General features: G+C 33.6%; 1 protein-coding gene across 1 annotated transcript; it reads right to left on the minus strand.

Annotated features, from left to right (window-relative positions):
- Nucleotides 1–3,343: 3,343 nt before the first annotated feature.
- On the minus strand, nt 3,344–12,889 carry LOC113240213 (27 kDa glycoprotein-like). Its single transcript, XM_026477462.1, has 7 exons — nt 12,759–12,889; nt 6,516–6,622; nt 5,202–5,314; nt 4,446–4,609; nt 4,131–4,252; nt 3,813–3,944; nt 3,344–3,459 (listed from the first exon to the last, which is right to left on the minus strand). The coding sequence occupies exons 1-7, from the start codon at nt 12,796–12,798 to the stop codon at nt 3,451–3,453; spliced, it is 687 nt and encodes a 228-aa protein (XP_026333247.1). The 5' UTR covers nt 12,799–12,889; the 3' UTR covers nt 3,344–3,450.
- Nucleotides 12,890–15,175: the final 2,286 nt, after the last annotated feature.

The raw sequence follows: 15,175 nt of genomic DNA on the forward strand, positions 1-15,175 counted from the left end.
CATTGAGTGACAGGTATTAAGATCAAGAGTTTTCGTTATTTCAAAAATACCCTATAGACAATAATCCTGCAACTTGAGTCGCCGGTATACAACAAAATTCCTACTATGTAGGTTTTGGGCCCAGAAAAACGCGTGAGGCACCATTCTAATTACCTATAAACATAATTAACTTTTTAATGAAACTAAACAAAAATGCGTAGTCTCCATTAAAAACCAATTAGATTGTACATTCGTTAATGCGAATTACTGAGCTTATAACAGAGTATACTCAAATAAGTGACTTGACGTCACGTATCCAACAGGTCAGCCAAAAGGTTGTATAAAAGAGTTGTGTAAAAGATGTATTTCAAACTTAATTATGGATTTAGTAGATTAGAGAATGTTGTACATTTTACGGCTTCAGCACACAGACGTGTTGTTTTTTATGAATTATTGGTTAGTTTCATATACGAATATTGCATTGCAGTTTATTATATGATACTGGTAACAAACAGTTTCTGCATAAAAGAAAAACTTTCGAAAATTCATAAATTTATCTATCAACGTATACAAAGCCATAATATGTAAAGTGCTCACAATATTGCAGGGCTATATTATAATAAATTCACCAAAACTTTAAAATTTTTGTACTATTTGACGCATTTTACACCTGTATTTAATAATATTAATATAACACAGATGGTATTTGACAGTAAGTTCAAACATACAATCGTCCTCCCCGAGAACCCCTACTCCTGCTCCTGCGTTTTGCATCGGACTGGTATTTATTTACGCTACCGCTTTAATTGGGACTTTTATCCCATTTGTTACCATTGGCAACTACTGGGATTTTTTAAATTCCATTTGTCACCATTTGCAACAACTAAGGTTTTTTATCCAATTTGTCACCACTAACATTTGGATTGTTCACAATTTCTCGCCAAATTTTGATAAATTTATTAAAAGTCATGGAACAAAAGTTGTTGTTTATGATATTAGTAATTCAGCCCTGTGAGGTTGTTAGTATGTTACAAATAACTCTGTATATAAAAATGTATTTAGGATTTTCTCTGATCTACTGAACTTTGTAGCATAAGTTTTAGATAGCGATTGTTTTCGTACGTAAATTCAATGCAAATCCTAAGGGTGAATGACCATGTCGCTATTAAGTAGTTGCTGTCCAAAAATGTTATAAGTAGTAATTAATAATCAACCACGTCGTCGAACTCTTGTCCATTCTTAGAAATAAATAGGAAGTATAATATTAAATGGCACCGAGTGCAGGATTCATGACAATACCTACAGAAATTAAACTTGCTAAGTCCGAATGCAACAAAAGTAGACTGGACTTATTTTCCTAACCAATCTGCAACGAATATGTACTTCTATAAATACTGACTATGCATCTTGTACCCCAATAAGAAAACATATTTTAACATTTTGGTAAACAATTTATATTTTATACAAAAGTAAGATTTTATTTATATTTTGATAGGATGTTATTAAAACCAATTTTTGTACTTTCATTTTATTTTTTTATTTCTATACGTTGTTTGTGGTTTTGTTCTTTTTAATTTTAGGTTTAAGTAAAGTTACACTTTTGGGAACTAAAATTATTCCAAAGTGATGCTCTGTCAGTCGAACTACTGGTAGATCATTGTTTTAGTTTATGTTGAAACAGGAAAATTACATATAAAAACTGGACTTAAAAGACCAGTGTAAAGATGGCATTTGCTTTAGGATCGTCAAAGAAACTAATATAGAGTGCATAATTGTTGACTCGATAGAAATGCTGGCTTAAGGTCAGTTTCAAATTAGACGCTTATATGTAGAAGCGCTGCAGTGACATTTTCAGACAATATTTAGAAGCGCAATTGCAGCGCCACCGTCGTGACAGACGCGCGCCACTTTTGCAGTCACAATTAGTGAACTAAAAATTACTAAAGCGCTACTGATGCGCAGCTGCTGCATCACAGTCGCGCCACTGCCGCGTCAATTCAGTTTCTACAATTCTACAAGTGTCTAATTTGAAGACGGGCGTCTTCAAATTAAATTAGAAGCTTATCGCGAAAAGCCAAAAAAATCCAAAAGAAAATAATAATGTCGAAATAGTTTACTCGAAAGTGTATGCGACAGAATTAAGACTATGGTTTTATATTTCTCTTAAAGACAGAAATTTTGTATCTAAGCAAAGAGGTAATTATGATCATATCAAAGATATCCCTTTATCTCTTAAAGAAAATGCCGTCATTAGGTAAAATATCAATAGAATCATATCATGGGTTAACATTGAGTTGTAATTATAAAGTCAGATATGCTTCCAAGTAATTAATGCGTATATAATATTGTTGTTATTTTCGTGGTATACTCTTAAACATACTGGTAATATCAAACGGTACTTTTTCGGAAAATACCCAGATACAATATTTATATTATCATGACATTTACGATTATTGTTCCCGCTACTACAAAGCATTATGTGATTCCGCTAGCTATTAAGAATGTTGCGATGCTATCTATTAATAGTTGTTGCATAATAATTGTGATTCGTAAAATGTAGGTGTCTTTTTTGAAGAAAATAAATGTGAATAGATGTGAATGATTTGTTGCAGTTTTATTCAAACCTAGTTATTGTCTCCCTTGTTGTCATTATGCAGACGCAAGTTTAATTAAATTATCAGTAAGAAAAAGGTAAATTTGATTGCATTTTATATTAATTGTAGTACAAATAGACCCGTATAAGTTTTCTCTTTTTGCTTAATGGCGGTGCCGTTTTTTACTTTGCCAGTTTTCCACTTAGTAATGGAAAGAAACTTATTCAATAAGTATTATGGGAGTACAACGCCAGCAAATACAAGCTGCCCCTGTCTATATTTAGTATAGACTAACATATCGACGCTTGAAACCAATCTTGTATCTCGAAAATATCACTTTTTTTTACATAATATTTGGAATTAAAAAAAAAATATATAAAGTAGTGATCGTGATGCTATGACGGTATTTATCATTCTACGATGTCGATAATTAACGAAACAAGAAAATGCTGTAAATACAACTTTACAAATTCTATTGCGAACAAGATTGCTTTACTAGAATTTATTTGGTCTGTGATTGCTTCTAGCGTATAAATGTAGACACACACACTTCCCAGTTATCACCTAAGTCTACTCTCAGCGCGTAATTTATGTGTTATCGGTGAAGTAAAATGAGATGATCTCTTTATGATGTTTAAAATTACATCAGCAATGATGTAATTTTAAATGTTTACAGAACGAAAAAGACGGATGTTTTGAATTTGATTTGGGTTTGTTTCAATCACAGACACAAAATGCCCTCAAAAAGTTTAGGAAAATAAAACGCAAAATCAAAATAATATCTGTATTTCAATTTGTTGACTGTAGTTAAACTTATTGCGTTTGATGGCACCACTGCATAGCTCAAAACTCTTCACTTAACTAGTGGTTTGTTCATTTAATTTTTCTGCAATACAACAAGAGTTTTTATAAATTGCATTCTCATTTAATGCCTGTATCATATAAGATAGCCATAATAGATACCTTTAAATAACTATCAAACCATTATAATATTATGAAATAAAAGAAATTGAATAAACAGAACGCGCTATTTTTAAGCAATTAAACACAAAATCATATTTTACATTCACTTATTAACAAATACTATAAAACTTATTTAGCAACAAATTTTGGACACACACTTGGTTAAAACAAATTAGTAACAAATTTAGAAACACTCTTGGTAAACCTTTATGATTAGTGATGCCTAGTGTATGTACCCTTATGCTTTATTTGTTATGTCTGTAGGTAATTACTTACCTTGGGACAGGGCGAGGTGTTTCTGATGTACTTGAAGAGCGACTCTGCCATATTACCAGGGGTAGGCGTATCGCACTTTTCTAGCTCCGTCACCATACATGAAGTCAGCTCGTCATATTTGTGGCACTGCGTCTGTGACACATTATATATTGCATTGAAGGGCCTAACTTTACATTATATGATTTCATATTAAAAGCGAACACTGCATATAAGTTAAACAATGTTCGATCTGGTACAATAACATTTGATTTCTTATCAGTAATAATAGTACAAATAACTGTAGGCGTGATTATATACATACCTAGAAAAGATACTTACGTCCAAACTCATAGCCTTAGCCTCTTCTACAGTGGAAACGGAGTCCTTCAATTTTTGTCCACAATCACGGAGTTCCGCTATCTTTGACTGCAAGCATGCTGGACCGCCCTCAGCGTAGAACACTGTAAATATTTTCAAATCGTAAACCATATTATATGAGTAACTTACCTGACTCACACAAACATTTGCAGCAACGTGTTAGACGTTGTCTATAACAGACTTAAAAGTTACGTTATGATCGTTAAATAGTGGCGCTCGTATTGAAATTGCAAATCAAAAAGAAAGTTGCCGAACTTATTATGTATAAGTACTAACGAGCAATCCTGTCGCCATCTTTGTAGCAGATAAACTCGAGTAGCTGCGAAGTGCCGTTTTTAATGTCTCCGATGTGACTGCGTATCGCGGAGTCCATACACGGCTTGACGCCTTCCAACATCGTGTACAAGCAGTTCTTCAGCTGAGGTGTTTTCTCGCAGTACCTGATGTGTAACGTAATTAATGACAACAAAAATTTTTGCTTACTAAAGTAATTACGCATTTTTTCAAAAACAAAAAACAAATTGCATTCAGCGAACTAGGCTAAATAATAATAACCTACGCGTCTCTGACTTTCCGGCTGACTGGATTATTGCCGGGGAATACCGCTTCTCCCGTATAAAAATTTTAAATTGATCTTTTAGACCATGGGACAAGCGAGAGTCTAAAATGGATAATAATAATAATTATTTATTTCAGATAATTGCAAATTCAGAATCCCATTGTAAAGCGACAACACTGTCGCTTTGAAACTGAACAGGTAATATTAATATAATATTTGAGATAATATCTATGGATAATAAATACTATGTTAGTTGTCATGTGCGACATTTTTTAGAGTTGTTTGTTATTTCCAGGACAAAGTTGTAAGTATTATTTTATTTCAGAGTTGCAATAGCGTTAAGTAATTTAGTTATTATTGCAATGTTTGTTCTGATCTGTGTACATCATCGTATATTGTATAATTTAAAATAATATTTTTTTATTGTATAATTTAAAAAGACAAGTAGATAATAAAGAACAACGCTAACTTACTTTTTAAAAACTTCGTCAAGTTCGCCATTCGGCATGGCTTTTTTGATCTCGTCGGTTATGGTTTCAATGTCAATCAATCCTTTCAAGCAATCGCCAAATGCCGTAATGGCTGCCTGTTGAAAATACAATTAGTACTCTATAAAAACAAATTTAATTTAAATCGGTAAGCTAATATCGTACCTCTAGCATAATAAAGGCCGTTAGCAAATGATTTTTCTTGAGAGAGATTCTGCGGTAGAAATTAGTCGATAACTTTTTAGGACAGATAAAATTTAATATACCTCTACATAATTTGAGATTAAAAAAGTTGAGCAGCAGTAGAGTTCGTTGTGAAAGAGTTCGTCCAGGGAAGTAAGTACTGCCAACTTACCTATTTCTGTAGCAATTACCAAGCTGTAATGTTAGCATACATACATTCAGGGTCACTTGACGATTCCACAAGCGATCGTTAATTTCACTTTAGTAGCAGTAGAGCTCCTTGTGAAAAAGTTCGTCCAGGGAAGTAAGTACTGCCATCTTACCTATTTCTGCCGCTAAGCAGTAATGTCAGCATTACAGTGTTCCGATTTTGAAAGGTAAGGGTGCTGGGGAAATACAGGCACATGTTTAGGACCTAAAGGACCCTCTGTACCTTGTCTTTCGCCTTATCATGGTTTGTTTCGGTGTTACTTTGAAGTACATTTTTAGCGCCCACTTACACGATTCGAAAGATTTCGCGCAGCCGCCGCGCGGCGACCGCCCCGTTACCACGCTTTCACGTACATTAATAGTGAATCTGAATTCTATTTACTAGGCAACAACATTTAAATTCCTCTGAATAATATAACCGCGCGGTCGCCACGTGGACCAAAGACAAGCCAGTCTCGCCCGCGCGTCCGGGATGCTTATTTAATTTAAAACGTAAAAAGCTAAAAAAAACATAAGAGCGTACTTTGCCATGACACTTCATGACAGTTAGATGCACGCGGTCGCTGTGCGGTGGCCTTAGACTATTTCCTTTATTTTTTTCCATCCTCTAAGGCGGTGGCAAACGCAGTCTCCGCACGGTGTGAGCGCAATGAAATTCGTGTTGAATAAATGCGTCCTTATAGTATTGTTTTTTTTTATAACTACAATTTTTAGAAGACAAACATTTGCGCGACTTTTACCTACTTATAATCCTCAAGAGTGGGGAATATGTGCTTTAACAACCAATAGCATTACGTTATTTTGCTGCACGCGCCGCTTAGTCGAAATTAAAATGTATTGGTTGTTGAAACTGAAATCTTCTCCGTTCGCCTTAATAATTGTGTGTGGTTTGATTATAATACATGCCTTAACGTCTTGTAAATGTTCTGAAGCGCCATTCTTAGTGCAGTAGTTGCTTAGCATGGTGTCGTACTGCGCTTGGTCGTTTGGTATCTGCACCTCGGCATAAGCACCTGCAAAATTGGATAATACACGGGATTGAACAAACGTAAAAATACTTTGTAACACATCATATGCCTAATATGTACACTAGCCGGGTCTTGGATAAAATATTGTAAATCCTTTGATATCGCTGTTTGTATCATAATCATCAACCCAATTTATATGTCCCAATGCTGAGCACAGGTCTCCTCTCAGGCGAGGGTTTAGGTCATAGTTCGCCATGCTGCCCAATGCGGGTTGGGTACTTCATACATTTTCCGAGTGTTCTTCATACATTTTGCAAGTTTCATCACGATGTTTTCCTTCACCGAACCGATCGCTGTTTGTATACTATCCTCCCGTTCACACGGCATTGCAATGCACGTTTTTTGCAGTATTCGATGTGCCTTTGTATGTGTGTGCGTTTTTTTTGCAGAACGAACACCGTGTGAACGGTTCTATATCTAATGTATGCGCCACTGTTATTTCATTTATTATACTGCAAAAACTGTACAGTGCCGTGTGAACGGGAGTTAGGAAAAAAATAGTAGGCACTCTTAAAAAGTAACCATAAAGTAAGAAATGAAACTATTTTTCCGGATTTAAATAGTGTATATTTGTTTTTTCAAACAAACCAACGTTTCGGGCCTTCACAAGTGCCTTGGTCACGGTTGGTACAGAGGGACCGAAACGTTGGTTTGTTTGAAAAAACAAATATAATAGGTACGCGATTTAAACCCGCAAAATAATTTCATTTCTTATGTGTAACAATCGCGAAAAGCTAAGAACTCGATAATCATAAACTAGTCTATTTGTAAGGTCATCGTCTTCAACCCATCATACGTCACACTACTGGGTATGGGTCTCCTCCTTCCTCCTTAGGCGAGGATTTACGTCATTATACGCTACGCTGACCTAATGCGAGTTGGAAACTTTGCTCGTTTTCCAACATTGTGAAGAAGAAAATATAGAGAAGTATTACTACTAAGCATTTAAAAATGTATGTAGAGTCAAGTGGGGTAACAGGAACATTGGGGGAAGAGGGTCTTCAAGCCTTAATTCATAACCTAAAGAGTTTAGCACTATAGTCTCTCAGTCGATAAAACAGACAAACAAAATTGTTTCAACGATTTTAAAGAGATGTCGCTACGATGCTCTAAATTCAAAAGACGGAAAAGACAAATTTGACAATTGCGAAATCTTGAGAATACGAGGTATTATTATAATTATTATTAGGGTGGCTTCATTCGGGGCCTATCTGGCCTCTCATCACTGCGACCATTGACTGATCTATTGTGACCCCTAATTACAGATCGGAGCCAAGGCTGACAGCATTAAATAGCTGAAGGAGTTTCGTGGTGTTGAGGCCTTATATTCTCTGCGTGTGGCAAGGCAAGTTTAGTGAATATCAAAATTGTTACAAGACCTATCTGTTCTGCCTTTAGCTCAAAACATTTGACTCTAAATAAAGTATACTCGCTTTACCCCACTATAATTTAGAAATAAAGCACATCATAAGCACATGCCGCAACAGAAAGAACAATGGCAAACTCCCATATACATTTTTGTTGCCACAATTTGTGTGCGTCTGTTTATGAAAAATATGTGAAAATATAGAGTTTAAATTCCTAAAATTTGGTTTACTATTTTGTGAAGTATGGAATTAAAGATATTCCTGTTTGAAGTTTTGGAGATTATGTTTTACATAAATTGAATACAATGTCTGTCGGTGTATCAAAATCACATCAAAATAAAATACAGAAATCATAAACAGAGTTAATAGAAGCTGAATGGTACCGTGGGTTTGTGACGTGATGAAAGTTCAGAGGAAATTATTTTTTATAATGTCATTTTATTTATAATTTTTTTGTGAGACGTGCCATCTACTATCCCCGATATCGGGAACTTTTTTGTCCGTTTTACCACTTTTTCGCCTGGCATATTTCGAGAAGGAATTATCTACTTTATTTTTTATAATAAAGTAATTAATGTTTTATTGCAAATCGGTCGAATCAGTACATTTGATATTACGTGAACTCACTAAATGTGGACATCTATACGTGCGTAGGTACTAAAAATCTTTTTTTGGCGGCTATGTCGCTCAACCAGAGAACAAAAAGTAAAGAGTACGGACACTCTCCGCCCCTCACTAGCGTTAGATACCGCACCACGCCCCACACATTGCCGGTCACATTGACTGAACGACAACATGGCTGCCGGCGAGCCGTTTTCGTGCGAAGACGGCTTTGATATTGGAATATAGTTTTCATTTATTCATTACGAAATTTGTACGTTAATATAAAATGAATTGTGCTGTTTACGGCTGTTTATCATCATTTTCCGAAAGATGAAACGAAGTAAGTAAAAAACTTATGTCTGAGACTCATTCAGTTAAGAATGGTTAAAAAGAATTAACTACAATGACACTGAAAATTTTATATCAGTTTTTAAGTAATATAAATATAATTAAGACGCCAGCTATTATAATTCAGATTTATGTATTATTGTAATTTATTGTTATTGAACAAAATATGTTGACTAACCGTTATGCTATAATCACCAATTTAGATACCTAAGACACAAGTAAACAATTTTACTTAGTTTAGGTATCACCTAGATTAATTTGCACTACTAACCTTAATTAAAATAATGTAAACATAAAATAATTTCATTGTTTGCGACAATTTGGCGCATATATGTAAATAATAGGTTATTTAATAAGATTTATGTATGTATTTAGGTTAATATTTTATACAGAAATAAATTTATCTTTATCTTTATCTTTATCTTTAGTTATTGTTTTCTTCATTTATTTACTGCAGAGTAATATAGGTATGTATAAGAAATACAGGTTTATTATATCAATATAATGAGGCGCCATGACTTCATAAGCTAGTAGACAAAGGTTCTCGAATTTTCAATTCATATTGCCATGACACGACTACCCATCCCATGACAGTGGCAGTGCTACTCAGAGCTTCAAATCGCAATGATCTGAGGGACACTGCCACTGCGTCTGTTACACTGAGACATAAGTTGTCAGGGCCCATCTGCCTATAATTTCACCAGCATCCTTACCCTTCAAAACCGAACGCAATAATGCGAGCAATACTGTTTGGTGGCAGAAATAGGTAGGGTGGCAGTAGCTACTACTAAAAATGTACAATATACTCTTATTACTTATATACCGTAGTTAGACACTGAAGTAAATAATGATAGTTGTTACTAAACAGATACCTAGATGTTTGTTACCTAAACACAGAGTTAAGAACATCGTATAAACTGTTTATCAAATAACAATTCTCGTAACCTTTAAGCAAATCAACATATCCATTAAAATTTTCCATTGCCGATATTGATGAGTATAATTGGGAACGACAAATAAAGACATATTAACCCTTGTCTAAGTAGTAAATGGCGGATTGTTGCATTTTGCATTTTTATTTTAACAAAAATTTTATTAATTCCGCTTTTATTATAAAAAAACGTTTATTACACTTCTTTTTAGGTACAATGTTTTTGACTTATTTCATAATTTAAAATTACGTTTTTAGTGCATTCCATTGCATTGTTGCTGTCATGATGTCTATTGTTTATTTATTTATTACCATTTAGAATAAACCATTGGTTGACGTTCAATAACCCTTTAACATTCAAACTCCTCATACAGATGATTTAACTGATTGTAAATTTTGTCGTTCGTCAGCCGGAATGATAGAGCGGTTGAAGCCACATCATAAGTACTTTTATTATATGAAAGTCATAAAAATAATACGAACTAGGTACATAAAGCAAATTATGTACACGATACATTTTATAACTTCTATTTAAGCAAAAAAGTTATCGACTAGTTTCTATCCGATTCCGGTCCGGTTCAATGACTCAAATGAGAACATAAAACAATACCTATTAAGCGTTTTTGGTACTAAATAGATACATCATGCAGCGTGTAGGTTACGCGCCAGTAAAAAACTTCAAAACATTGTACAATATACTTTATATGAGAGTAATAAAGTACAGCTAATCTTTCAGATGAACGATAATACAGTTGGCTTAATTGATTCAGATTCAGATTCAGATTCAGATTCATTTATTTCTCAAATATAACATTACAGTATAAATTGCACTACATGTCAAAGTATAAGAAATTATATTGAGATCGTCAGACAAAAAGGAAAATTATGAGAAAAGCGCACAATAATTAGAAAATTAACAATTCATTATATAATATTGTTGTCATTAAATTATATATCAAATATCATTCTCCATCAAGGATCGTCATAAGTTGATAACAATTATACAAGAGTATGTTAATGCGGTAAAAATTACAATAAAAATATAGAAAATACTGAATTCGTTACAATTTAAAGTCCATAAATTCTTGAATCTTGAAATTATTGAAAATACTATTATGGTATAAAAAAGGTTAACATGGGCTTGGGCCCAAACATGTAGGCTATGTTAAATTTCATCTAGTCTTATGTGTTTAGGTATATACTAGGGTATATAAAACCCTGAATTTTGTGTGGTTAATATTAACAACTTTTAATAAAAAGTATAATATACCTAATGTATACACCTTGGTGCGTGTAAAAGTGATACCGAGATACTAAGGAGCATTCATGGTGAACACTAAATCAAGCAAGAGCACTTTACACCTTAGGATCATAATAATAGTCATGAATAGAAATATAATACTAAGAAAGAAACGATACCACCCCAGTTCGAATTCAAATTTTTCCCGTACTGAATCGGTTCTATAGCTCTGGTCGAGCGGCAGAGACACTGGTTTTATTTCAAAATTTATTTTTTTACAAACGAAATTAATACCATTTGAAAAATGTATATCGTATAGTGTACGTGTTCTATTTAGTTCAGTTGATATTTAAAAAAATCATTGGTATATAATATAAAGTACCTATCGAAAACAGCGGTTTTCTCGTAAAATTTCGAGGTTAGTTTACGTTTGTTTTCTATCGTGAAAATTTTTAGGAATCGTGTTTTCACACCGTATACTAATCATCCTCTATTATATCTCTCTAGTATATTGTCAATTTTACTATATATTTTTTTCAAACTGATTGATTGAGCCATTTGAGTTTGCATCGACTCTTAAACAAATCAAGTATCACACTTGAAATGGATAAATGATTATGACCCATTCGTAAGACAGATTGCCCTGAGTATGTATATAAAGAGTTATGTAGTCGAAGATCATTATATGAATTGAGCTGACAATGTAAATTGGTAAATAGCCGGTGCACAGGAAGAGGGGTATGCATTGAGGGCTTCGAGTTGTGATGGACAAGAAGTTGTTGAACCTTTATACACTACTTTTAATACATGGTACACGAAATCTACAAATAGATCATGATAATTCGTACAGTAAATTTGTTGATTAACAAAATGACGCAGATTAAAGATATAAATGGTTAACTTACATATGATACAAGCATTACAGTGTACGCCACTGACACGATAAGAAGAAGAACACACGTATTAAAATTAATGACTATGATAATCACAGAGATAGTTTGCATTTAAAAAAAGCCATATGTAAAATGATTATTAGAGTCAGACATATCTGTTTATGATTAACTGCGACTTCATATGCACAGAATAAGTACTAGGAGTACCCTATAGTTTTATATAAATTTTCATAGCTTTATTGGTTCATGATACCAACTTTCAGCTCCTATTTCACCATGTTTAAGATTTAGTTTTGCGACAAAAAGTAGCCTACGTCCTTTTGCTAGGTCATATCTCTATATCAAAACTCGTCAATATTTGTTCAACAGTTTAGGTGAAAGACAGAGTTACTATCGCATTTATATTATTAGTACCTAATTAATACTGAAGTATCGTCGCTTAAAGCAATACAAGAAGTATCATTTTAAAATTCAAAAACGAGAGACTGTAAAGACTGGAACTTGGTACAATGCTCATCAATATTTACGATTAGATACAACGATTAGAAAACTATAATATACTAACATCTGATTGGAAGGAACCTCTATTTTCACGTAAATGTAGTATGTAATTTTTCCGAGTTGCATCTTTACATAAAAACATCGTCTTAAAATAACAAAAACTTCTTAGCGAAACTACCATTAAAGTAACCCGATAAGTAACTGAACTTCTCGGCATTCAAAAGACAATGTTACATACCAACTGCCAATAGTGCGATGAACAATGTCTTCCAAATCATTTTGCAGTTTTAACAATCGTTTGAGACGGACTCGTTGTTCCAGGGTCGTACGGCCAACTGAAGTTCTCCAATCTTTAAGTCACATTATATAGAGTCGCGTCGAATATCTGTTTGTACGGTGCCGACCCGTCAGAGATGAGTATTCTGGAAGCGATAGATGAAAAGTTAAATAGCTGCGCTTGTTGTAGCTGTGTGTGTTGATTTTTTTTTTCACATCCAGTTAATTTTATAAGCTCCCTCTGAGTCCATTTTTATTAACATGGCATTCAGCAAAGTACTTAACGCCTGAATCTTTTGATTATATGGAAATTTGTTCAGTTTGATTGTGTCAGTGCCGCGTCAAGAATGTGAAAATCAAAATACTGGATTTCATATGCAATACAACAAAAGAAATCAAATATTAAATATATAAAAATAAACTGGTTTAATGGGTTTATTGTCACCCAGCTTTAGAGGACCACGCATAGTGTGCATAGCCATCACTGATATTCTGTCATGACTCGTAAGGGTTAAGAACACACTAAACATAAATAGAACACACACACCTAAAAGACAATACACAGACACACACACCAGCACATTAGCGGAAGTTAGTGAGAATAAAAAAATTGTCGATTTTAATTTTTTTCATTAATTGGTTTTAATTTCCTTATAACACAAGTTTGCCGACCGGTTCGCGATTTATTTTGATTTTTCGTAAATTTCGTAAAGTTTAATTAAAAAGGCTGAAACAATTCTTAAATTTTCAACCGTTTCTGTTTTGTCACAAAACCAAAAAAAAAAATCAATCAATTTAATCTCGATTTTTATGAAAAAAGGTTAAGGCTGTACCAGGCTATACTAAGTCAATGTTAAACGATTCTAAGTTAATTGCACCTTTGTATAAAATTCTTATTTATTTAAATATATTAGTGCATATGGACGTTAATAATTTATAATCTTTTTTTTGTACCGCTAAATGTAGAGATGTGTATGTAATTTTATTGAATAGGTACCTAAATACAAAATGGTACATGATTTCGTGGTGTAATTTGTAGCTTATTGTTTTTACGTTGAATAGGTAACTGAAATAGTTTTTTGTACTCATACGACGTTCAGGATTACAAGTTTAATGAAAATTATAAAGTATTAATCAATACTTCTTTTTGTTTTGAATTTGTAAATTTGTGTAAATTTGAAACAAATTGTAATAAATGCATTTTTAACTTCGAATGGTATAGAGAATAGCCCCTCAGTGAAGTAGTGGTTTGACGATCGCTTTGTGGAATCGTCAAGTGACCCCGAACGTATTCTTCGTGATAACCAGAGCTAGGGGTTATCGCTACTTTAAGAAACTACTAAATAACAATATGAAGAAATGACAAGGATATGATGTTCTTTTATTTCTAGGAAATATTTCTCATAATTAAGCTGATTAAGGTATTTGGCAAAAGTGTATAAAAAAATTATTACTGACATTCAAATTGGGATCAATTTTATTTTCAAATTGTACAATTTACGTTTAATTTATTAATCAGTGGAGGATGGAAAAAAGAAAATTACTCTCAGTCTCGGCTGTATGGCACATTAGTGCCTTTGCCTTTTCCAATGGAAAAAACAGTACCAAAAAAATCCATAGTCTTAGAAGATGGAAAAAAAATAAAGGAAGTCCAAGCTCTACCACGAGTTTACTGTGTTGTCGCTAGCGACCGCGTCAATTATTTTTTTTCTATCCTCTAAGGTCAATTACAATTCACAATTTTGTATGGCGGTCACAAGAAGAAACAACATTTATTGTATTGTATACAAACATTTTACGCGGTCGCTAGCGATAACTGTAACTGTAATCTTATGGTAAGATGCATAGATGTTAGAAAGAAACGGCGGTACTCGGTAATGAAATAACGACTGATCGTTTTGCTAAAAAGGGACAGAAAATCCCCACCAGAGAAAGACATCATCACTATATTTCATGTGTCAGTTAATATACTGAAAAACTAATTTAAGATTCACTTCCACTGAGTACACGTGGACTAAGAATCGAAATCTCACTACAGAGTACTGAAAAAACCGACCTCAAAAATTCGTGCAGTTACATCTATTTGCCAAGTTTTATTGAAATCGGTTACCGGAAAGTGTACGAAACCGGATTCATCAGTGGATGAAAAAAATTAGGGAGTTTGCCACTCTTAGAGGTGGAATATTTTCTTCAAATTCAAATAAATTACTTAAAAGGTATATTAAGTAGGTATCAGTTGATAATTTGAAGTCTATTGTGGGATTCATTAATGCATTTTCATTATATGCGTAGTAGACATAAGCAGAGCTCCTTGTGAAAGAGTTCGTCCAGGGAAGTACTGCCACCTTACCGATTTCTGCCGCCAAACAGTAATGTCAA

The sequence above is a fragment of the Hyposmocoma kahamanoa genome, unplaced genomic scaffold (genome assembly GCF_003589595.1).
Source record: "Hyposmocoma kahamanoa isolate Upper Pololo Valley unplaced genomic scaffold, ASM358959v1 123528, whole genome shotgun sequence".
NCBI classification, from domain to species: domain Eukaryota; kingdom Metazoa; phylum Arthropoda; class Insecta; order Lepidoptera; family Cosmopterigidae; genus Hyposmocoma; species Hyposmocoma kahamanoa.